Genomic DNA, 25,712 nt, shown 5'->3' on the forward strand with positions numbered 1-25,712 from the left:
CCGCAACAGCCGCGTCTTCCCGGCACCCCCCGCGGGAGGGGCGGGGCCTCCGCGGGTGCGCGGGGCCTGTGTGGGCCTGGGGCGGGGCCTCCGTAGCCAGCGCTGGAAACCCGCTCTCCCGCACCTGGCTTTCTGCTGGAAAAAGTGAAGCGGCTCGGCCTTCTCATGAAGAGCAACCAAAACTACCCTGAACCTCGTGTTGATGAAAACCTCAAATCATGGCTGAAGTTGGATGAGGGAATGCTTCCGTTTGTTCCTCTCAATCTGAGGCGAAGGTCTCTTGGAAGCTCGCTGTTCCAGTCTACAAATAGTGGGCACCTTCTACTCTTTTGCCTGTGCAATAGGCTTCTTTCCCCTCAGTTCTCCGTCTTTATTTTTTCACATTTCTGCTTGTTCAGTGAACTCTGACCCACTGACTAGGTGGCCTGGAAGATGACGTTTGGGTGCAGCGCAGAGCAGAAGGCTCTCATCTGGTCCGGCTGCTGGGAAGGAGCGCTGCGCATCCGCCCTCCGGTTCCAGCGGCTCCTGCCGTATTCGGAGCACGTGTGGCGGGCCAGGAGGCTTCGTGGGACCTGTGGAAAGTCTACACAGAATCACACTGGAGTCCTCCGGGTTTTTTTTTTCTTCTTCTTCCTTCATTCCTTCCTTTTTTTTTCTTTTTTAGGAAAGTTCTTGGCCAGCTCTCGGGCCCTGGTGATGTCTGACCAAGTAACATCAGGTGGCTATATAATTTGAGTTTCTCATCACGAACCGGAGTCATCTGGTCCCCCTAGATAAGGACTCCTTTCACCAGGAGGCAGTGGTATATTCGGAACGCGGCCAGAGCCAAAACCCAAGCAGTTTTCATTAGCAGATAGCTCGGTAGCTTACATACACACTTTTCACCCTTAGTTCATATCTACATCTTAGTGATGAGCTCCTTGTGACCAGCTGACAGAGGAAAAAATTCAAAGCTGGATTACCGAGGGCTTTGCTCAATATACTGACCAGTTGGCAAATGACTGCTTTGGCATTTCGAGCTGCATTTAACAGAGGCCCTCGAGGAACAGCAGAGAGAAAAAAGATCCTCCCAGAGGGCAGAACTTTATCTTATACTCTTTGCCTGGAAGGAGATATAGCTTGAGATGAAGTTCTACATCAATTCATGGGCACTGAAATCAAGTGGTCAGGGACTGGGAAAATGTAAAGGTTTTGGAATAGGTTTTTTTTGTAATTCGGACCTCTCCAAATGGCCCCAAAGCATGAGAACATTTGGGTCCCACTGAGTGCTCAAAAGAAGGCTCCCATGGCAAAAGGACTCTTAATCAGAACAAGATGACTGCACGTTATCTACTGCTAACATATTATACCAACATTTTGGGGCTTAAAATAATAAACATCTATTCTCTCGCAGTTTTTGTGCGTCCGAAATCCAGGAGCCAGGGTGCCTCTGGCTCTAGGTGTTAAATGAGGTTGCAGTCAAGCTGTGAGCCGGGGCTCCTGTCTCGCCTGGAGGCTTGACTAGGGGAAGATCAGCTTCCGAGCTCACGCACATGATTATTGACAGGATTTAGTTCCCTGTGGCTTTTGGACTGAAGGCCTCCCTCAGTTCCATGCTGCGTGGGCTTCTCCAAAGGTCATTTCACAACATGGCAGCTGGGTGTCCACGGAATGAACAAGCAGGAGAACAAGGGAGACTGCTCGAGATGGAAGCCACGGTCCTTCTGTAATCTAACCTCAGAGGTGACAGCCCATCACTTTTGCTGAAGTCTGTCATTAGAAGTGAATGAATTAGCACATCCAGCCCACCTCAACGGGAGGGGATTACACTGGGGGTGAATGCCAGCAGGTGGGGATCACTGAAGGGCATTTTAGAGGCTGCTGACCACCAGGACCATCCTGCAGGCATCGCTTCGCCTCTTCCCCTCACCCCACCTGTGCTTGCTCAGTGCCCCCCTAACAAGGGAGCCACAGTCGCGTGGAGACATGCATGTGTTAACAGTTTCCCCCCTGCCAAGACTGACGGGCTGGCACCACTACTTGCAGTGACCAACCCGCTCGATCCCTGATATAATATGGAATAGCCTGGTGGCAGCTTTGGTTACAAGGGACTCTACTATAATGAAGGAGATAGCAATTTGTTCTATAGGAATAGACAATTATTCTGGGTTTGGATTGCTTTCCCTGACTTATGCTTCTTTTAACACTTCACCCGTGGACTTACTGAATACCTTATGTTCCGTACACTTTATGTAGCATCCCATACAACATTGTTTGCTGTGGATACAGATGCCTGTGGGATAATCATCACGTATCCCATGAGATCAGAAGCAGCTGGTCTTGTAGGACAGCCCTGTTAAAGGTTTACTCTTGGAACCAGGTGAGAAAATGCTTTGGGATGCTGTCCTAAAGGATTTGGCATATGCTCCAAATGAGTTAACAGTGTTCAGTGATAGCTCTTCTGTTGCCAGAATAACAGGCTCCAAAGAGCAGCAGAGGGATTGACCTCTTGTCGTGACGTCTCACACCCTGCCCGTGTATTTTGCTTTCCATTATGGGGAGACACAGTCTGCCATAGGTCCCGAGCATCCCTGCATATTATTGCTGAGTACCCCAACTGCAACTCATTGCCTGATACTGGGCAGTTTCTGTATCTGGTCATATGGGCATCTAAGTAGGTCAAGGCAACCACAGCATTGCTACCACTTAACTGCTGCTCTCCTGGGGGAAAGAACCGGCTTGTGTGCTGCTTGTTCAAAAATGGCTTGGCCCTTGGCTCTGGATTCTTCTCCTGTAATGCAATCCAAACTGCTTGGCCCTGGTCCGGCATCGCGTGTACACGCCTCACTTGGCCCTCAGCATCACCGTGGGAAATGAGGCTCTAGGAGCTGGTGTGAATGTGCTGACCGTTTGGCCACGACTTTGCTGTAGTAAGGTCTCTTGTCTCTGACCTGGGAGTCTCCTGTCTCCATGCATCCGTGAAGCTGCAGCAAGACTGCAAGCAAGACAAGTAGATACAATCTCAGATCCTTCGCTTCTCGCCATCCACCTGCACGATTCCAGGTTCTGCTGGTATGCTAATTTTTGTACCCAGAGTGGGGTATAAGGGGATAGTGTTTTCTCCGAATTGGAAGTTGGGATTGCCTCCTGGCCATTTGTAGCTCATGCCCCTAGGTAAGGAGTTAGAAAAAGTGGTTAAGGTGCTAGCTGTAGCGATGGGCCCTGATGACCACGGGGGAAAAGGGAGCGGGGAGAGGACTCTGTCTAGAACTTGGGGGACCTCGTCTCCTGGAATAACCTCTCACACCATGTTGAATTGTAAACACTAAGCAAAGACTATTGCAACCATATAGAGGCAAGGCCACCCAAGCCTCAGATCCTTGGGTCACACAAAATGTAAAGAAATCTGATCAGCTGAGGTGCTGGTTGAGCACAAAGAAAACAGGGAATAAGTGGCACTGGTGACGGGTCATAGCCATCTAGCTTAATGGCCAGTGGCAGAACTGAGGGCTCTATTTACCATAGTTTTGTTTTGGTTTGAAATCAGAGCTCTTTGGGACATAAAACACGCTGCTCCCTACATCCTACCCTGGAGATTCTGCTTCAGTTGGTCTGTCCTGGGGCCCTTGAGTTCACCAAGGAAACTTGCAAAGCAGTGCTCTCGCTGTAGTTTCTTCCTCACTGGCTCATGCGTGTGCTCATGTAGTTAATAATTTCTTTTCTCTCCTTGTATATTAGCGGGGGCGTGGGTGATAAAGTCACAGTTTTGTCTGTGGTCTGCACACCACTGAGGCAAGATCATTACAAAACCAGACGAGAAATGGACATGACACTGAAATCCTGGACTTGAAACTGGATGGGGGATAATAGCAGTATGTCAGGATGAAGCATTTAAAAATGTGTGAATATGATATCTGTGATGTTGGAAAGGCAAAGAGCTGGACTGTAGTAGACCTCTGATGTGTTTTTCTATTTGGTGCTCAGTCATCAAACCCATTCCACAGGTTTAGTGAATTCTGGCAGGAGAAACGGTCCCATCTTCAGCTGGGGAAGCTGACGAAGTCCGATATACTCACTGTCTTGGGTGCCTGACAGCCTGGGTGCTGGCACAAGACTAAGCCTGTCAGTCGTATGATCTCACCAGACTTTGAATCTGGAATGAGTGCTGGAAGTAAGTGGATGTCTGGGATCCAGTTTTCAGAGGCGTCCCTGCTGGCAGAAACATACACAAACCTCCAGCTCCCCTGCAGTTGGAACTTGCCTATAATTTTGGTCATAGTCTAGCTTCCTCGGTTTCTACCAGTTTTCCAAGAGTGGTTCTCCAGCCTTTCCGTCAATTCTGTGAGCTACCAATATTCTTCCAAGAAATTCTTTTTCTGCTTAAGTTAATCACAATGCTTTTTGTTGTCTGCAACCCAGAATTCTTACTGGTATACACTCCAATGAGATTTGTTTTCTGAGAGTCAGTTATGATCATTGCCTCTCTCCCTCAGAACCCCACCCCACCCCTGCACTCTGAATTTGGAGGTGAATAGCATATGACAGTTTTCCTGGTTAATCAGAAGTTAAATCTGTTAGACTTGAAACCATAATCACTATTAAAACAACCAACAACCAATCAACCTACTATGATCATAAGAGCAGTTTTCCCTTAAAAAGAATGATATGATTATGAATAAGAATGAATACTTTGATAAAGCTGGAAGATTATTCAAACTTAGAATAAGTTGAACTTCTTTTTTTAGTTAAAAAAAGGAATAAAAGAAAAGAAGTATGGTATTTCAAACTCAGGACCAAGGAATGTGAAGATGAAAAATGTGTATAGCAAAAATAAAAATATACCTCTAGTATTCTGAAAATAAGCAAGTGTTTTAGCTGTCCCTCCAGATAGTCATTTGTTCATTTATTAGCAGCAGAGGCAATAACACAATGTTAAAAATAAACATGCATCAGTTGTACAATACACACTTACAAAAGCCTATCTATCCTTAGTGCATTATTTTTTTCACAAGTAAAACAGGAAAGGAAAATAGTGAATTTAATGCTATTCAGCACCTTGAATAAAGTCAAAAGACTTTACATCTCCATATATCAAAACATTTGCATCTGTATCACCAAACATGTAAAGTTAATTATTTTGTTCCATTTGAAACATGAATTATTTTATTTACATTACTCTTTAGTTCAACAAATTTTAACAATATTTAAAAATTATCTAAATTCATAAAAGTAGTTCATAAATTTCCACATTTAATTATTATGTACATACAAGGAAGTCCATGAAAAAAGTTAAAGAAATGTAGTCAGAAAGTTCAAGCAACATTTCCAAATTTAGCAAAATTCCAACCAAATCAAGACAGAGGGCATTCAAACATTCAAAAATCTCTAGATGCTGCTAACATGAACATGAAAAGTTCCAGTAATAAAAGTCAATATGAGAAATAATGTTGAAATCACCAGTAGAAAATATATTTTAATAGGCATGACATATGTTTACTAGCAACAGTATGATTCTTTTATAGAAAATGTTTATAACGTTGTCATATATGAACTACCCGATTTGAGAGGGCAAAAGAGTTGATTTCAAAAATATATTTTAGCAGCCGTAGTTTTACTTCCAGTTAAAACATAGTAAAATGTTAAAAGTAAAATTTATGATTAACTAAATAATACCCCAGTACTAGAAAATTTAAAATCCCATGCTATTCTAGCAATAATGGCCTCTAATACGATGTGTCTGATGTGAGGATTGTGGAAAGCCAATAATAAACAATCAGACATATATATGGGCTTAGAGTTTCACTGAAATACTTATGTAGCAAAATATATGAAAAGGTAATAGAAAAGTAAAAAGATAAAATTAAAAAAATATTGCACAGCCACATTACCTAGAAAGTAAAGTTGATGTTTAAAAAGCTCTAAACATGGATGATATAAATTATCTTCCATATAAAAAGGTATAAATATTTCTTAGGACTTATCAGCATCTACAGTTTAATATAATACATTATCTGAATCACTGTTGAATGAGGTAATTGTCAAGTCTCTACCAATGCATTTAATCCTAATGGAAATATTTGAGGGCGGCAACCAGAAAGAATTTCTCTAAAAATATTTCCGAATCCAGAACAGCTATATGTGCAGCTCTCCCAATGAGTGAATCAGCTGTATTGGGCAATGCATTGATGACATTATATCGAACCAAGTTACAATCCTTGCTTTGCAGAACCGGGCGAAGCAAGTTGTGGATCATTTCTGAATAGATCTGTCCTATGGAACAAATAGAAAAAAGGAAAATTGGTTCACAAGAAGAACTGAAAAAAAATTCTATGCCAACTTTTATATAATTTATAAAATTTAGTTACATTATTTCCATTTAAAGCAGAAAATTGTCTTTTAAAAGGTTTTTTTCCCCTTGAATATCACTTTTGAGACTGTTTTAGAGAAAATATAATCACATTATTTATCTAGTCAAGTAAAATAAATTTATCATACATTATTCTTGCCAACTTGATTTTTTTTTTTTTTTTTTTTTTTTTGCGGTACGCGGGCCTCTCACTGTTGTGGCCTCCCTGTTGCGGAGCACAGGCTCCGGACGCGCAGGCTCAGCAGCCATGGCTCACGGGCCCAGCCGCTCCGCAGCATGTGGGATCTTCCCGGATCGGGGCATGAACCTGTGTCCCCTGCATCGGCAGGCGGACTCTCAACCACTGCGCCACCAGGGAAGCCCCCAACTTGATATTTTTAATTAAAAGCAATGAATATAACAGAGCAAATAGTTTTTTTCAACCTTAAGTCAATTATGACTCATTATGAAAGTAAAGGAGCCATGCTGAGACATTCTGATAAGGCAAAATTTAAAACTTGAGTCAAGAGCAAATACTTAAAAAAGTTTCCATGGCAGCCAACGTTATTCCACATATTTCCAAATTATCTTGAGAAAGAATAGCAACTTCCCATAATCAGAAGAACAATGTGAGTTTGGCTTAAAGGTCAAATTGAGAATTTTTTTTTTTTTTTGGCCTGCAGGTTTATTTAATGCTTGGTTTTGCTTTTAATTTCAAAGTTGTGCTCTTCTCTCCCTCTTTTTGGTTAATTCTTACAATGGATTTATTGAGGGCATGCAAAGCATAAAAGGTAAAGGTTACATACATATGCACATACAAGCACAAACTGCTTTAAAAGGGACAAAACAGTTTTTAATGCTCATGCATTACTATATTACTAACAGATGAGTGCTAACACATATCCATCAAACGTGAATTTTAGGGAGGCAGGTATTAAATTTCAGGGTTGAGGCAGGATGTAGCCTTGAGGAATGATGAGAAGTGAATAACATACAGAAGCATAATTAGAGAAAGAAGAGAGATGTGTTTAAAAGAGGGATCAATATCATATAGATTTCATAAAAAACGGTTTTAAAAAATTATTTATTTCTTTTTTTAATTGAAGTATAGTTGATTTACAATATTATATTAGTTTCAGGTGTACAAACATATTGATTCAATATAGATTATACTCCATTTAAAGTTATTATAAAATATTGGCCCTATTCCCTGTGCTGTACAATAATATATCCTTGTAGCTTATTTATTTTACGCATAGTAGTTTGTATCTTTTCTTTTTTAAAAATTTTATTTATTTTTGGCCGTGTTGGGTCTTCATGGCTGTAAGCGGGCTTTCTCTAGTTGTGGCGAGTGGGGGCTACTCTTTGATGCGGTGCGCAGGCTTCTCATGTTGCGGAGCACGGGCTCTAGGCACGAGGGCTTCAATAGTTGTGGTGCGTGGGCTCAGTAGTTGTGGCTTGCAGGCTCTAGAGCGCAGGCTTAGTAGTTGTGGCGCATGGGCTTAGTTGCTCCGTGGCACGCGGGATCTTCCCGGACCAGGGATCGAACCCAGGTCCCCTGCATTGGCAGGTGGATTCTTAACCACTGTGCCACCAGGGAAGTCCCAGTAGTTTGTATCCCTTAATCTCCTATCCCTATCTTGCCCCTCCCCCCATCCCTCTTCCCACTGGGAACCACTAGTTTGTTCCCTGTATCTGTGAGTCTGTTTCTGTTTCATTATATTTGTTCGTTTGCTTTATTTTTTAGATTCCACCTATAAGGGATATCATACAGTATTTGTCTTTCTCTGTCTGACTTATTTCACTAAGCATAATGCCCTCCAGGTCTAACCATGTTGCTGAAAATGGCAATATTCCATTCTCTTTTATGGCTGAGTAGTATTCCATTATGTGGATACACATCTTTTTTGTCCATTCATCAGTTGATGGACACTCAGGTTGCTCTGATGTCTTGGCTATTATAAACAATGCTGCTATGAACACTGGAGTGCACATAAGTTTTGGAATGAGTATTTTCTTTGGCTATATGCCCAGAAGTGGAATAGCTGGATCACATGGTAGTTCTATGATGTTTAAATTATTTTGAAACTCCATACTGTTTGTCACAATGGCTGCACCAGTTTACATTCCCACTACAAATGTACGAGAGTTCCCTCTTCTCCACATTCTCACCAGTATTTGTTATTGTGATCTTGATTTGCATTTCCCTGATGATTAGTGATGTTGAGCAGCTTTTCATGTGCCTGCTAGCCTCTGTATGTCTTCTTTGGAAAAATGTCTATTTAGGTCTTCCGCCCATTTTATAATCTGTTTGTTCGTTTTTTTGATGTTGAGTTGCATGAACTGTTTACATATTTTGGCTTACTGGTCATATCATCTGCAAATATTCTCTCCCATTCAGTAGGTTGTCTTTTTGTTTTGTTGATGGTTTCCTTTGCTGTGCAAAAGCTTTCACACTGAAAACTTTATTTAGGTCCCATTTGTTTATTTTTGCTTTTGTTTCCATTGCCTGAGGAGACAGATGCAAATATTGCTATGACTTATGCCAAAGAGTGTTCTGCCTATGGTTTCCTGTAAGAGTTTTATGGCTTCTGGTCTTACATTTAGATCTTTAATACATTTTGAGTCTAATTTTTTTATATGGTGTGAGAAAATGTTCTAATTTCATCGTTTTACATGTAGTTGTCCAGTTTTCCCAGCAGCACTTATTGAAGAGAATATCTTTTCCCCATTGTGTGTTTTTGCCTCTTTTGTCATCGATTAATTGACCACAGGTGCGTGGGTTTATTTCTGGGGTCTTTATTCTGTTCCATTGATCTATGTGGCTGTTTCTGTGCCAGTACCATGCTGTTTTGATGACTGCAGTTTTATAGTATAGTCTGAAGTCAGGGAGTGTGATTGTCCAGATTTCTTCTTTTTTTCTCAAGATTGCTTTGGCTATGTGGGATCTTTTTTAGTTCCATATAAATTTTAGGATTATTTGTTCTAGTTCTATGAAAAATGCCATTGGTATATTGATAAGGATTGCTCTGAACCTGTAAATTGCCTTGGGGAGTATGGACATTTTAACAATATTAATTTTTCCAATCCATGAACATGGACATCTTTTCATTTCTTTGTATCATCTTCAATTTTCTTCATCAATGTTTCATAGTTTTCAGAGTATAGGTCTTTCACCTCCTTGGTTAAGTTTACTCCCTAGGTATTTTATCGTTTTTGATGCGATTTTAAACAGGATTCTTTTTTTTTGCTTTCTCTTTATCACAGTTCATTATTAGTACATAGAAAAGCAAATAGTATCATGCCATCTGCAAACAGTGACAGTTTTACTTCTCCCCTTCCAATTTGGATGACTTTTATTTATCTTTCTGTCTGATTGCTGTGGGTAGGACTTCCAATGCTATTTGAATAAAAGTAATGATAGTGGACACCCTTGGTTTGCTCCTGATCTTAGAGAAAATGCTTTCAGCTTTTCACCGTTGAATATGAAGTTAGCTATGGGTTTGTCATAAATGGCCTTAATTATATTGAGGTAGGTTCCCTCTATACCCACTGTGATGAGAGTTTTTATCAGGAATGGATGTTGAATTTTGTCAAATGCTTTTTCGGCATCTATTTTTTAAAAAATATTTATTTTTATTTATTTGGCTGTGCTGGGTCTTAGTTACAGCATGTGGGATCTTCAGTTGCAGCATGTGGGGTCTTTAGTTGCAGCATGCAAACTCTTAGTTGCGGCCATGTGGGATCTAGTTCCCTCACCAGGGATCAAACCCAGGCCCCCTGCATTAGGAGCATGGAATCTTAGCCACTGGACCACCTGGGAAGTCCCTTTTGGCATCTATTGAGATGATCATGTGATTTTTATCCTTTGTTTTGTTAGTGTGGTGTATCACATCAACTGATTTGCAGATACTGAACCATCCTTGCAATCCCTGGGATAAATCCCACTTCTGGTGTATGATCCCTTTAATGCGTTGTTGAATTTGGTTTGCTAATATTTTGTTGAGGATTTTTGCTTCTATGTTCATCAATGCTACTGGCTTATAATTTTCTTTATTTGTGGTGCCTTTGTTTGGTTTTGGTATCAGGGTGATGTTGCCATTGTAGAATAGTGTAAGTCTTTCTTCATCTTCAATTTTTTAGAATAGTTTGAGGATAGCTGTTATCTCTCTTCAAATTTTTGGTAGAATTCACCAGTGAATCTGTGTGGTCCTGCACTGTTGTTCATTGGGAGGTTTTTTTTTTTTTTTTTTCTGATTAAATTTCATTACTGGTAATCATATGTTCATATTTTCTATTTCTTCCTGATTCAGTCTTTGGAGATTTTACATTTCTAGAAATGTATTAATTTCTTCTAAGTTGTCCATTTTATTGGTGCTTTTTCATAATTGACCTTTTATTTTAAAAAATTACAGGGAGCAATTTCCAGAATCTTATTTTATAAAAGTACTGCCTATATCAAACATTTTATATCACTATTAATTCCATTGAAGAGCTGCCTTTTTTTTTAAGGTACTAATTCCAATTGATGGGATACATGCCCTTAAAATAGAAAGTTTCCATTTATTCAAATGTCAAAATTAAGATTATTGAGAAGTTTATTGCTTTATGGCTGGGCAAGATGCTACTAGCACATTTTAGGTAAATAATATTCTTTGTTAAAAACTATGAGGTCATTCTGTTTAAAACTTTCAGGATAATTCACAGAAAATAGATATATTTATTCAAAGTATACATTGAAGGGCTGAGATATTAGCTATAGACATTTATACGTGAAGCAGCTCTTTAAAGAAGACACACAAACAGGTCTGTCTTGGTGTAATATACATAATTGAAATTAATAAAACCTGGAAGACCAATATTATTATGCTATGTTCTGTTAAGATCTTAAAAAAAATCACACATTTAGTAGTCCATTTGTGCTTAAAATATTCATATGCATGAGAAGCTTTAAGGAAAAAAACACCTCTATAAATGATGATGAAAATAAAGTAATCAATGTTTTGAAACTGCACTGTTATTTAAAACACTTTCCTAAATTCAGACCCTCCTTTGCAGCCGGAACAATTTTTCAGGTCTAACTGGCAACTGGGGAGGCCCCTCTAGTATTCGTGAAGTAAAGAAGGTGGTGATAAAAGACCAAGCTGCTGCCATTAATCCAGGCCTTTGAATTGCACTGGCATCTTCACCTGCATCTTCTCCACTCTCATCTTCAAGCCCATCATCCATAAGACGCTCCATTTCTTCAAGTTCTAGATTGTTTGCATTCTGCACATCACTGTTGACTTCGGCATTATTGTTGGGAGCCTGTTGCTGACCTCCTTCTTGCCTAAAAGGAAACCATCCAGCTCGGTGTAAACCAGTAGCATGGCTCCCATTACCATGATAAACCGACTAAAAGAGGAATAGAAGTACACAGTGCTAGGGAGAACGGCAGCTCGTGAGAACGTGCAGATCCAGTCTAGCCAGTCTCGACTGAAGTCTTCTTCGTTTAGCACTGGACCTCCCTGTGCATCCATCTGAACATTCTCATCCATGGGTCGATTTTCTTGGGCCACTAGGTTTGGAGCTGGTGAGGGTTCTTCTCCAGGAACATGTGCCACATTTAGAGGCTGAGGTAGCAGGCTGGTCTGGGTTGGCATTTGATGTGGCCTGAGCTGAAACTGCAGCTTGATATTGCATATAATACTGATGCGTATACATCTGTTGCCACCATAGCATCTGCAGTGGGCTGAAAGCGGGATACCCTGGGAATCCAGCCGGAACAGCCTGCCCAGGAAGCTGGTTGTCTACATTTCCTTGCATTACATATGGGAACTGATGACTAGTAATCTCTTATGATACTTGTATTTTTGTGGCGTCAGACATTGTACTATTCCTCTTTCATTTTTTTTTTTTTTTTTTTTTTTTTGCGGTACGCGGGCCTCTCACTGTTGTGGGCTCTCCCGTTGCGGAGCACAGGCTCCGGACGCACAGGCCCAGCGGCCATGGCTCATGGGCCCAGCCGCGCTGCGGCACGTGGGATCCTCCTGGACCGGGGCACGAACCCGCGTCCCCTGCATTGGCAGGCGGACTCTCAAGCACTGCACCACCAGGGAAGCCCCCTCTTTCATTTCTTGATGAGTCCGCTTGCTGCCATCTTTGACTAAAAGTAAAGTACAGCCGAACATGCAGCATGACCATTACTGCAACCACCAATCCCAATAATCCGGAGGAAATTAAAGCATGGATTACTTTTGAGGCAATAAAACGGAGAAGCATTGGTAATTAGATGAAAAAAAGATTTCAAAAGAACAACTACTGTGTCATTGGCCAAAACATCTTACACAGCAAAAGAAAAGAAAGGAAGAAAAATGGAGGAAGGATAGCTGTTACTATCAGCGGGTGTAAAAGGAAGTCGAAGGAAAGAGAGGACAACAAAAATAAGGGAGAAGACAACTGCAAGAAAACTTTGGGAGAAACTCATGTGTAGACGTAGCTCTTTGAAATACTTCGAATATACTTTGTTACCTGACTGTTTGTCCTTTAAAGCTGTCTTGCACATCTCAATGCGGGCAGAATGATAAGGGACGTAGCGATCCTGCAGAGAGCCCACTAGTACAACATTTTTGAAATAGTGAAGCCCTGTGAAGAAAAAATACTGAGTTACAGTGCAATAATTAACCAGATTTGAAATAACTCATTAGCATATTAAGTGACCATAAACTTTATTTCCTTGGTAGTACTAAGTTTATGCCTTTTAAAATAACTAATGAATTCCTTCTCCAAATTTCTATACATTCTCTACCCAAATCCCCAGCTTCCTTATATGTAGTTTATGTGCTGATATGAGAAATGTGTGTTTGCACTGAGTGAGAGCAAGGATTGTGGTCTTGGGGGTTAGGGGGAGACTGGATATGGTGGGCTAAAATTCTGTAACAAGTGTTTCATGACGCTTTTACTTTCCAAAGGATATTCATCAATATTTAGGATTATTCCCCAAAGAAACATATAGTCTTCCATAAAAACAAAACACCTATTTAAATCCTTTAAAGCTGACTTTTTACTTTAAATTTTCATTTGACTCTTGCCTAATATTACTTATATTTTCTCCTTATTTAAGCATGATGTCAAGAGGATAAACACTTTGATTTTTCCAATAAAAATAACGAATTTTTGTGATCCATCCAACAGACTTTTGTCAGGTCTATTTTAATTTTTTTTTTTTTCAGTAAACTATGTGAATTTAGGACTTGTGTCCTTGGGGTACTTTGCTAAATAACTCATTTAAGTACTGAAACCACATTCTTGACCTCTTTAATACCAATAATGTTCTAATTACAGTAATGTACTATTTGGCTCAGACTAGTATATACAAAATCAAAATTTTATATGATAATTAAATAAGATACAAATCAATAATGGCAACACATTAGAATTGGGTGTGCAGTACAGAGAATTTTGTTCTGGAATGTTCCAGAATAAAACTTTGATACTCTATGTGCACTGAAATTCAGACTCTTAGAGACAGGCCAATTGTGAGGACTACTGTGAATCCAGAATATAGGAAGCCTTTGTAGACGCTCCCTGTCTTCCTTGGAACTTAAGGATCCTAATGATGGGAAGAGTTTAGACTGACACATAGCCAGGTGAAACAGTATATACCCTCTGTGTCAAATATAAGGTATCCCTCCTTTTCCCAATGAGAAGATACTACTTTGTGGCCACTTGAATATATAAAATTCTAGAGATATAAGTGAAATAACAGAATGTCTATAACAGGAATTAACTCAGTTGAATAAACATGTTTAAAATATTTGAGAAAGATTAAGAAAAACTGAATTTTTTCCCCTTCATTTTCACATTTCACGAGACAAAGTCATCCCCTTTTGGCATCACTTGATGACAGTCTTCATTGGTGCTACTTTGGGAAACGTCTGTGTGTCCTAGAGCAGAGGTCTATGAACTGGTATACACTTACCCCCAGGGGTAATTTAAGACTCTCCATGGTGTAGATGGGCATTTACAGCTTTAAGAAAATTGATTTCCAGATCCCAACTTCATATGAGCACTTTTCTACAAATGACTTTTCCTTCTCCTACTTTACAAGAGAAAGACATTTCTCCAATCTATTTCAGATCTTCTTATGGTATATGGCCCTGGGGTATAAAATCTCTGGGAAACCAAGCAAAATATGAATGAAGTCTTCCTCTTCCAAAAAGTAAGTTTGATGTTACCAACTGTTTGACCATAAGAAATGGCTGTGCCAGTTAGATTTTATGGCACATATTTTCCATAAATTAAATGAGCTAAGTCTGTGACTCCAGCTGAATATAGTAAAAATATACTACCTCATATGCCAGAAAATATATCCTTTGCAACTATTTATAATTATAGAAACAGTTTTAGGTGTCACCATAAAATTATACAAGAGGATACAAACTTTTCCAAAATTCTTTTGAGGGGTAAACAAGCCAAAAATGTGAAAGCCACGGTCGTATGGTACATCATCTTCACTTCTAACCCAGTTATTTTAGGTACTGTACTTTCTGAATCTCTAAGTATGATGCTGTTAAATGAAATTTTATCCCGAACTGCATGAAACCAGCCATGTAACAGCACAGTTGGCTTTTTCTTTTATCTAAAAGGTGTGTATGTGTGTCCTCCATAAAGGCGACCACCCTGCACACCTCCGGGGGCATCACTCCCATCACATCGACAGGAATGACACTGCACAGCCGGTGGCAGCCTTGCTCAGTAATGGCCACCTCTGTACTTCTCCGGAAACCACCAGCATCTTCTATGTCCCCCTCTGTCTTACCTTGTGGCCTTCCTGTCTCACTGGGCACACGGAAGCGTCGGGAGGGGCTTCCGCAGACTCTACCTTAACACAAAACCCACCTCCCGCATCTGTACCTTCCCGCTCTGCCCACCCCTGCCTCAGGCCGGCCCTTGCACTAGTGCACTAGGTCCCATTCCTTCTTCCCGTCTGCTTAAGGGCATGCCTCTAGTTGCTGGCCCATCTTTCTCTCGCATCAACAATTTTCTCTTCTGGATGGATCATTCTTATCAGGATGGAAAATATTACAGTATTATACTTCCTGTCTTAAAAAATCAATCCCTCAATGAATCTGTCCTTGGGCTTTATTCTCCCCTCCAATTTCCTCCCCGCCCCCCATTTCTCGGCACTGCTCTATTTCTATAGTTTACATTATAAGAGTAATAGTCATTACATTAAAAATTGAATATACTTTTCAAAATAATTGCTCTTCGCAGAGATCCTGTGTGCTTCTACAGAGAAATGGCACTCAGGCTGAGAATCACTGCTTTAGACCAAGACCCTGGAGAGGAGTACCCATGTCTCCCCAGGTTCAGGCAGCTCGGGGGAGAGGAAGCACGCAAACCAACAAAGGGAGAGGAGGGGATGTCCAAGAAACCCTTTAACTCTCAGATTCCATGATGATAAAATAGATACAATCACAGATTCTGACACTGACATAGATACACGATATTGTCATATTTTTAAACATGAGATGGCACTGTACTTTAAAAATACATTTTAAATTTAGTAATTATTTTAATAATACTTTTTCAACAACAGTGTATTATTACTAGTACTGTGCTTCTGTATGGAAGGTTTGCTTTTTGTATTAGCCAAGAACCAAGTTAAACAGACTCTGACCCTTTTTTGAGTCTTCTGGTTTCCATTCCTGTGTAGCAGTGCTGGCTAGAGAGGGCAGAAACTCAAAGAGAAACATGGTAGCCCCCAAGGCGCAGTGCTGGTGGGAATCATGGCAGCACTTCACCCGAGCTGAAGTCCAGCTGATGACAATGTCTGAGGTGTGTATTGGGGAGGCTTGTACTGTAGGTTCATCCTCTCTGCACCTGCACTGATTCTACCTGCTCAGACGGTCTCGTCCACTGGCCTTCGGGTTAGCACTTCACTCAGCCCAAGGTGACTCATTCTCGGTTCAGAAGTTACCTCTAACTTGGGAAAGTAACACGATTTCCCCATCTATAGAGTGAGACAGGTTAACTGGAAAAGTTTCTAAATATTTTAGTTATTTTTCAGGATTGCTAAGAAAAAGATTAAAGTAAATGTTCAATATTTTTCTGGAGCGCATAATTACATGGTTTACATATGAACGAACATTGTAATGGTAACTTTCACCTTCATTATCTTAGTCTTCCTGATATTTTTGGCTGCTCATTTATTTTTCTGAAAAATTTAATGAGTTTTAAAGCAATTCACATTGACTCATCTCTGGTCACTTTCTGGAACTGGCAAAAATAGCAGTTCTGAACTGGTGGCTTTGCACTCCAGGGAACATTTAGCAGTGTCTGGAGACAACGCTGTTTCTCACAAGCAGGGGGTGGGGCGTGTGAGGTGCTGATGGGTGCGTGCTCTACTGGCATTTAGCAGGCAGAGGCCAGGGATGCTGCTAAATATCCTACAACGCACAGGACAGATCCTGACAACAAAGAATATCCAGCCCTGAATGTCAAAGTGCTGAGGCTGAGAAACCCTGTGCTTTCTAAATGCACATAGTCTACTCAATATTAAACTATTCTTATTTTTATTCATTTATTTTAAATACATTTGAAAGAATTTGCTTCCTGAAATAATGTAAGCTGCTGCTGATGCTTTCCTACACTTTCAGAAACAAAATACAAATGTTAATTACAAATCAAGTGATACCTATTATTAAACACCTCTGTAATCTGCTGGAAGAAAAGATTATCTGGTACCATAGTAGCACAGCAGGAGACTTCAATTGTTATATTTTATTTGTCAGAATTCAACAGCTGGTAAAGAGATTCTAAGCAGATGTTTTTAGGAAGATTTTAAAATAAGGATATTTTGTTCTTGAAATTCCAACAATGGGTAGATTGTTCTTTGGCTCTTTTTGAGCCCTCATCATGGAATACAGGAGAGCCCCTGAGCCATCTCTCTATGTAATCTTGACTACTCAGCACTGCTGTCACCTCATCTAGATACAGTATACTGTTTACCTTCCACATTGCTCTAGGTTCCTTCATCTTTCTTTCCCTTGATATTCAATGAGGACATGCTAGCATGCTGCAACTATATTGTGTAAATTATTGATATACTCTATCAGCAATCTGTAGGATGCTATAGATTTTTTAGTTAAAAGCTGCTATAAAATTTAATCATTGTTATCATATGATATTGCTTCTATGTGGCATCTAAAAAAAAGTGTACAAATGAACTTATCTACAAAGCAGAAACAGAGTTACAGATGTAGAAAAGAAACTTATGGTTACTGGGGGGAAAGCAGAGGAGGGATAAATTGGAAGACTGGGACTGACACATACACACTACTCTGTATAAAATAGATAACTAATAAGGACCTACTGTACAGCACAGGGAACTCTACTCAGTACTCTGTAATGGCCTATATGGGAAAAGAATCTAAAAAAAGAGTGGATATAGGTATATGTATATCTGATTCACTTTGGTGTACACCTGAAACTAACATAACACTGTAAAACTGGACTGCAATAAAATTTTTTAAAAATTTAATCATTGTTTATAATTGTAATGCCTTAATCAAAAAAGATAATTTCCTTTTAAACGTAACATTTCTGTAGCCCTCTACAATATCTATTGTGTTCACAAAACAACAAAGGCAATTCACACTTAATACATACCTGATTTTTACAAAAAGATAACATTTCTTAATTGCTTTAGAAATCACTCAAATTATTTTAGGCTTTTAAATGCTTCCTTAATTTTAAAATAATGAATAGCTTTCGATTAAGGAACGCTATTAACCAATGATACGTTGCAGAGAAAAAGACTGTTTCAAAATGAAGACCCACAGGGGAGGCTTTGCTTAAATAAACAAGGGAAGAGGGTAGAAGGCTAGATTTTGCTTTAGACAGGTGATTTTACGCTTTCTCAAAAGAATAGGAAATTGGCCATTCAGAAGAAACAGAAGCAATAATTGGATCAGGGCATCAAAGACTTTATAGCTTTAGCAGAGTAAAATATAAAAGAACAGTTATCTGTAGGGCTCTTGATTGTTTAAAAATACCTGAGAATAGCATACTGGCTACGTAAATTGGTTAAGTAAACACTGCTCTATGTTTTCCTGTTTTATTTTCTTATGTTTCTGATGTGAACCCATATATTTCTACTTTGTGAATAAAGAATTTTATGTATATATACAGGTGTAGCAGTTTCCTAGGAATTGACTACTCATTTCTCATAATTCTTTAGATGATAAAAAAAAAAGAAAGGAAAAAAACATAGCTCAGAGAGACCTGTTCCAACTCCCATGACAATATTATAATTTTAAAATCAATTAATGAATATTTGTTAACATTTAAAACTACAATTAGGATAACCTTCTCAAGTTCTTGAAAGTATACATCACTGGCTTAACACGACCTGGTCTGACCATGCATGATGGCTGTGGTACTAGTTTCTGGGCTGAGGCGGCATCTGGCCACTCTGGGCATCTGTGTCCTCACCTGCAAAGTGGCGCCATGGGGCTCCTACTTCATAAGGTTAAACACACCCACATGTATGACATGCTTGGGTGGCACCTGGAATACGGTATGTGCCTTGTGTGTTGGCTATTATTTATTTCTATATTTTAGCATTATTTAATGTACTAGTTATTATTAGAAAACATAGTATGCTTTCACGCTATGTTCCATAATAATACTAGTTCAATTCAGGTGTATACTAATAAATTCATTTCTAGCTACAAGTAGAAATCTTAAAACACAAAAGCAATTTTAATAAGTCATTTGAACAATTTTTATAGCTAGTAATACTGACAGTTCTGCTAAAAAGAAAATCTCCTAAAATAGATTTATGATGTTAATGTGAAAGCAAATTTCTATAATCTATAATACTAATACTATTTTAGTTCAGGCGCCTCTTCATTTAGAGCTATTTTTACCAACTAATATTTACTGAGTTTCGTGCTATTCAGACCATAATCATTTTACATGAATTATCTCATTCAACCTTTAATGGTCTTGTGAGGAAGATACTATTATTCCCATTTTACCAATGAAGAAACAGAATTACTTAATATTTAGATCAAGTAACCTTTGTCAGTGTTTCAGCTAAACCTAGTATCTACGTGTGCCTTCAAAGTTTGCCTCTTAAACAGTGCTACACTGGTACAAACAGGGGGGGAGATGAAAGTCCCGCCACGCATTAAAAGGCAAATAATAAATTAATAACTTGTAAGGAAAAGTTTTAACTAAACCTTAAAAAATAACTCAAGTACAAAAGACCTACTCATATCTACTAATAATTATAAACTTAGTGATACAAGTATCTGTTCAGGCAGTTGGGAAATGCCATGATTTACAGAATTTTTACAGTAAAATTTTATAGTTATGCTTTCTTTAGTGTTTTTATTTTCTTATGTTGCTATTAGCACTACTGCTAATTAAATCTCACTTTGGAAAATGCAGTGTAAATACACAGGCCCCAGGGAGTACTTACATTCAGCTTTGCCTTTCATACGTTTCCTATCCTGTCAGCAGCACCGGTACAAACTCCATAGCTACTCACAATGCTATACACATAGCTACACATAATGGTTCTAGTCAGGGTAAGTTTTTCTCACATGAGAACTATGTGATGTATTTGATTTTGTAGGAATATCTTGTGGTTTTGTGAATCAAGTATGTATTTCTGTGTACTGTAAATACCCTACTGTTGTTACTTTGTACCCTTAGAAACAAAATCACAAAACTCCACCTACAAAAGAACTTTTCTTTCACTGATTCTAATAACAGACGACACATGAAATAACCATTCCCAATTCTCTTTCTCATATTGACAGCAGTATTTAAGGCAGAATCTTGAAAAGGTTAAAATAAGACTCAAATGAAGTGGGCTGTATTCAGTGACTAAATCTGTCTAGTGTTCGTATCAAACGTTTCAAGAGCAGGATGGAAGACATGGCGAGAGGAATGAAGATGAAAAATGGATTTAAAAGGCCAGGGCTGAGCCTCTCTAGTGGCACAGTAGTTGAGAGTCCACCTGCCGATGCAGGGAACACGGGTTCGTGCCCCGGCCCGGGAAGATCCCACATGCCACGGAGCAGCTGGGCCCGTGAGCCATGGCTGAGCCGCTGAGCCTGCGCGTCCAGAGTCTGTGCTCCGCAACGGGAGAGGCCACGGCAGTGAGAGGCCCGCGTACCGCAAAAAAAAAAAAAAAAAAGGCCAGGGCTTAAGTTTACAAGTTCAAGCTACTTCAGCCTTCACCAAATATATGGGTGTGATTTTCAGCTTACCGTACAGTATTTGACCTGCTTTTGGATACCGAACATAATATTGAAAAGATTACTCGTTGATTCAATGGGTTGACAGCGAACACCTACTAGGAAGAACTACGGTAAATGCTGAGGGTATGTGGTGGGGGTGGGAAAGGGTTGTCATGACAGATCTTCCCACTTAAGGAAAAAAGGTTGAGATACATAAAAATGACTGACATGAGATAAGCTATAAATGACTATGATAAAACAGGTTTATATGTAATGTTATAGCAGTTCAGAGATGACACTAACAATCTTGGGATGTGGTATGCAAAGAAAAGAAGTGGGGTCAATCAAGGATGACCCTGAGGTGTTTCAAACCCAGTAATCTAGAGGACAGAGTAACATTTAGAAAAGGTCAAAAAAAAGAGATAGCAAAAAAAGAAACTGTCAATTTTAGACACACTTAGTTTGAAATATAGGCACAGATATGTAGCAGGCAAACGAGGAGTGGAATTCATTCCTGTGGTCAGTCCTGAGACATGAGATTTGGGATATGAAGGCATGTGCTGGTACTCTGCCAGCAGAGGAGCACCGAATCAGACAGGGCATCAGGGAAAGCTCCGGAGAGCAGGTGGTGCTGGAGTGTCATTTTAGAAGATGAAGAGAATCAGTGCTACAAAGATGGGCAACCGCACGGGGAGGAATGGTGGCAGAAGCAGCATGGTGAAGGCGAGGAAGCACAGACACGTGAGACGTGACTACAGCAAAGGATGCCCGTGTGCAAAGAGGAGGATACGGAGCACATGAGAGAACCAGGAGCCAGATTATACAGGATTTGATGCCCTAAGCCACGGACTCTACGCTTCATCCTGAAAACTATAAGGGGCTCTGGAGGGGTTTTGAACAGGACCAATACAGTCTGATTTAATTTTTAGAAAATCATTTCATCCAATGAGGAAGTGAGACAGAGGAGAAGGGGGGCATACAGGAGGCAGGATAACCAGTTTGGAGGCCACAGCGCTCATCTAAGTGAAAGTGATGAAGGCTGGACTAAGGCAGTCACAAAGGAAGGAAAGGGAGGCTCCACCAGCTGCGAAGCAGGCTGGACGTCTCAGGGCCTGGTAACTCAGCAGATGGGGGGAAGGGAGAAAGAGGTGTCAAGAACAACTTCTAAGTTTCTGCCTGGGTAGATGCAGAGAAGCCAATCTGAGGGGAAACAGGAGGTGTCTGAACACACTGCACGGGAGGCACCCATGAGACATCTAAGTAAATATACTCTGTAGGCAGCTGCACACACAGGTCTAGGTATGCTAATGCTTGTAGGCCAACAGAAGGAAGCAGGAAAGTCCTTGCTTGACGGCCTTGACTTTCACAGATAGAACAGGAAACAGAGCCATTTGTGGAAGTGCAGGCAGCAGCGGTAGTTTAAGTCTGAGGAAAAGAGGTGAGAAACTTTGAAGGGAATGAGTAGAAAGCTACTAAGAGATAACCAGACAGGGAAGCCACAGATCTACAGCAGTAGTGATGTGCACGTCTGCGTGTCCTTTGTGGCAGAGCTCAACAGGCTAGGTGAAGAAGCGGTAGTACAGGTTTGCTAGTTGGCTATGATAGAAAGCAAAGGGTGACAGTGTATGAATGATGCAAGTGATAATTCACAGGGTCTGAGACAGGTCAGGAAGGGGATGAAACCCTGAGGCACAGGGTCATCTGAAGAAGATAGAGTAGGGATCTTAACTGAATCTAGAAAGCAGGCAAGAATGAGGAAGTGAGAGAGAAAGGACAGGCTATTACAGTGACAGAGTGGAATACTGGTTAAAATTTCTGGGTGGAGTGTAGCCATGGGTAAGGGTTCACAGTGGAGTGGAACAGAAGGTTACCAGAGTTGAGAAAGGCTCTGTAATGCTTGGTGAATCATCTAAAGGGTCGGCTGATCAAATTACCAAAAATGATGCCAGGATTAAGTATATTAAGGTTCAAGAAAAATATCTTTTCCGGGCTTCCCTGGTGGCGCAGTGGTTAAGAATCCGCCTACCACTGCAGGGTACATGGGTTTGAGCCCTGGTCTGGGAAGATCCCACATGCCGCAGAGCAACTAAGCCCGTGAGCTGCAACTACTGAGCCTGCGCTCTAGAGCCCGCGAGCCACAACGACTGAGCCCACGTGCCCCAACTACTGAAGCCCGTGCGCCTAGAGCCTGTGCTCCACAACAAGAGAAGCCACTGCAATGAGAAGCCCATGCACTGCAACAAAGAGTAGCCCCTGCTCGCACAACTAGAGAAAGCCTGCAAGTGGCAACGAAGATCCAATGCAGCCAAAAGTAAAATAAATAAAATAAATTAAAAAAAAAAGAAAATCGTACAATTAAAAAAGGAAATGTATCTTTTCCTAAGCATAACTGTGTAATAAATATTTGTCAATGAACTCTTTTCAAAGTTCTCACTGAAGATGCAAGGAGGGCCCAGGAGAGCACTATACTGAAGACGACGAGAAGGCTGAGGCTCAAAGGAAGCAGTTTCACGTGGCAGTGGAGGAGTCACGACTGGGAGGGATGGAAAGCAAGAGGACAGGCTCCCGCTCTAGGTGGGCCTCAGTAACCGAGAAATCAAGAAATCCAGCTGCTTCTATGGCAGGCCTGTGTTGTCTGGACTGCTGCCTTTTTTTTTTGGTAAATAAAGTTTTTTTGAAATGCAGCCACACTCAGTAGCTCATGTGTTGTCTATAGCTGTTTTTGGGCTCCAGTGGTATGTTGAGTGGTTTACAACTGAGATCCTACGGCCCACAAGCCAAAATGTTTACTGTCCAGCCCTTTAGCAAAAAAGTGTGCCACCCTCTGCTCCACAGCCGGGGGAGTGGGCAGGCGGGGGCGGGCTGGGGAATAGCCGGCTTTCAGTTATGGCTCCATTTTCAGCAGGAAGTGGCGATCACATTCTTTGAGGAACGTACAGATGAGGGCAGTCTCTTCTCCTCAAGCGGAGACCTCAAAGGACACAGTGGAAAGAATGTGCCGGGAATCTGTGAGTGCGAGGATGAGTCCAGGAGAGAGGAAAGGTCACAGGCGAGGTCACTTACAGAGCGTGAGAATGAATGGCCAAGGACCAGCTGGGGACTTCCGGGAGTAAAAGCTTAGAATACACATGCAAGATGGGGAATATACTTAATAACTGGTTAATGAGAGATGAGTAACAAGATCCATCCAGTGGTGAGAATCTGAAGAAGGAATAACTATTAATGGTTTCGTTTCTGACATTTTCCAGAAATGCTTATAATAGGAAAGTAAAAAAAAATGTGGCAGTTTAAAACAAAGGCTGAGGACTGGGGTTGGGGGCAGCTAGAAGGACAGGAGGGCTAGGACATGCAGAGGCCTAGTTCAAAAACTTAACTTATAGCTGGTATGAATTATATAGGCCAAAAATTTTAGGATAACTTCAAAGTAGCTGTGCAGCTCACAAAAAATAAATACAATCATGTAAAAAAAAAAATTAAACCATGCTATCAATTGCTTAGTTTTAATTGTGAGTCTATTTCACTATTAAGAAATAACAACTGACTGATAGTTTTTTAATCACCAGAAAGACATGCTGATAATTGATTTGTTAAAGGTTTATTTTTAAAAAGGTTTTCAAGTGAGTGTTTTCAAAACTGTTTATATATACTTACCGGCTTTATTACTAAGCTTGTATAAGAAAGTCTGGCGAGGGTCTGAATGATCTCGGCATGTCAGTTGCAAAAGAGAACCTGATTTTTTCCATTTCTGCATAAACCACAGACCTAGAGAGTTATAAATGGTATGTGATATGTGAGAGTTATAAACCGGAAATACACAGTACCATATGCCAATGTTATTCATTTTAATATATATATTTCACTTCAAAATATACCTCCCAAATTAGCATTTTGTTGGCGAATAAAAAATATATTTGCAAAATATTTCCATTTTCTGATAACAAATATAAACATACAGACACACAGAGGTTAATGATGGGTTAACGGTGGTGACAGAGGGCTTGTTATTTATTTCTACCTCATTAGGTAATGAAATAGGTAATGGTCTATGAAGAACACATTTGGGAAAATTACACCTTTAGATATACCTGTTCCAATTATAATGAAGCAGAGGGGGAGTAAACTTTAAACACAGTAGCAGATCCACATGCCTGAGCACGGAGCCTTTACAGACAATCACAGGTCAGTCGCGGGAGACTAACTGGATAAGGACCACCTCTAAGGATGAGCAACTGGATAACGTTTTCTAGTAACAGCTGAATATAATTTAAGTGTCATATTTAATTGCATTTCTTTATATTACCAGTTACCCGTATTTAAGTGCATCTTTGCCTTAAGTGAAACCTCAATCACTCTGGAGCTGGTTTTCAAGATAGTAGACTATTCATTTCTACTTTTGTTGATTCTATTATTGAGGTGAACAGGGGAGGAAAAGAGGGAGAAAACCCTTTAACTGATTAAAGCTGCCAATTGAAAGTCTATCTGGGGAAAAGTTTAGTGAAGAAAGAAATTCAAAAGAAAGAAATTCAAAGTACTGCATCCGACTCATACTGGGTTCTATTTTGTACTATTTATGGATTTCATTTTTCTCATGCCTTCTTTTTGAAACTGTAAAAATCTACAACTAGCTAGATTTTGAATACCACCATTTGAAATGGGATACAAAGGAAAATGGTATGGTTTACTTGTCAATGAAAGAAGTAGAAGAGAAAATGGAAATAAGAGTTTCAAGGCTCAATGAAAAAAAGTCAGAAAGAAATCTAATTCTTACAATGGGAATCAACTGACTAAACTATAAAAGCCATTTTAAAATTCTAAGGGAAAAACAAAGCCAAATAAAGGGCAAATCAAGTATCAGATCCTTCTTAATGAGCATATTTATTCTATTCAAAATTGGGGTCTTAATTTTTACTTTAATTTCTTTTAAAAGTTTAGAATTTATTTTCTCATAATATCCCTTTATCACTATCAAACCAAAATCAGAGTTAATGTTCTACATAAAATATTTTATAACTTTAAAATGTATTAAGCATAGATATTTGTTATCTGCTCAACTAATGGAACAACAAAATAGCCTGTTTATAAGACAAACATTTACTGAAAATATTTAAACAGTTTAATGATAAAAAGGGAAAAAATGCTCTTGTGATTT

General features: G+C 39.9%; 1 protein-coding gene and 1 pseudogene across 2 annotated transcripts in view; both read right to left on the reverse strand.

Annotated features, from left to right (window-relative positions):
* Positions 1-6,044: 6,044 nt before the first annotated feature.
* FAM135A (family with sequence similarity 135 member A) overlaps positions 6,045-25,712 on the reverse strand; it is a gene marked incomplete at both ends in the record, with an annotated part of 97,639 nt that continues 77,971 nt past the window's right edge. The window contains 3 exons of the mRNA XM_079716073.1: positions 6,045-6,250; positions 12,837-12,950; positions 24,215-24,325. Of these exons, the coding sequence (XP_079572199.1) occupies positions 6,045-6,250; positions 12,837-12,950; positions 24,215-24,325 (431 nt within the window). The remainder of the gene's footprint in view (positions 6,251-12,836; positions 12,951-24,214; positions 24,326-25,712) is intronic.
* Positions 11,367-12,161, reverse strand: LOC307061152 (homocysteine-responsive endoplasmic reticulum-resident ubiquitin-like domain member 2 protein; annotated as a pseudogene). The gene has a single exon. The product of its transcript is annotated as a homocysteine-responsive endoplasmic reticulum-resident ubiquitin-like domain member 2 protein (transcript).

The sequence above is a fragment of the Hyperoodon ampullatus genome (assembly GCF_949752795.1).
Source record: "Hyperoodon ampullatus genome assembly, chromosome: 12".
Lineage (NCBI taxonomy): Eukaryota > Metazoa > Chordata > Mammalia > Artiodactyla > Ziphiidae > Hyperoodon > Hyperoodon ampullatus.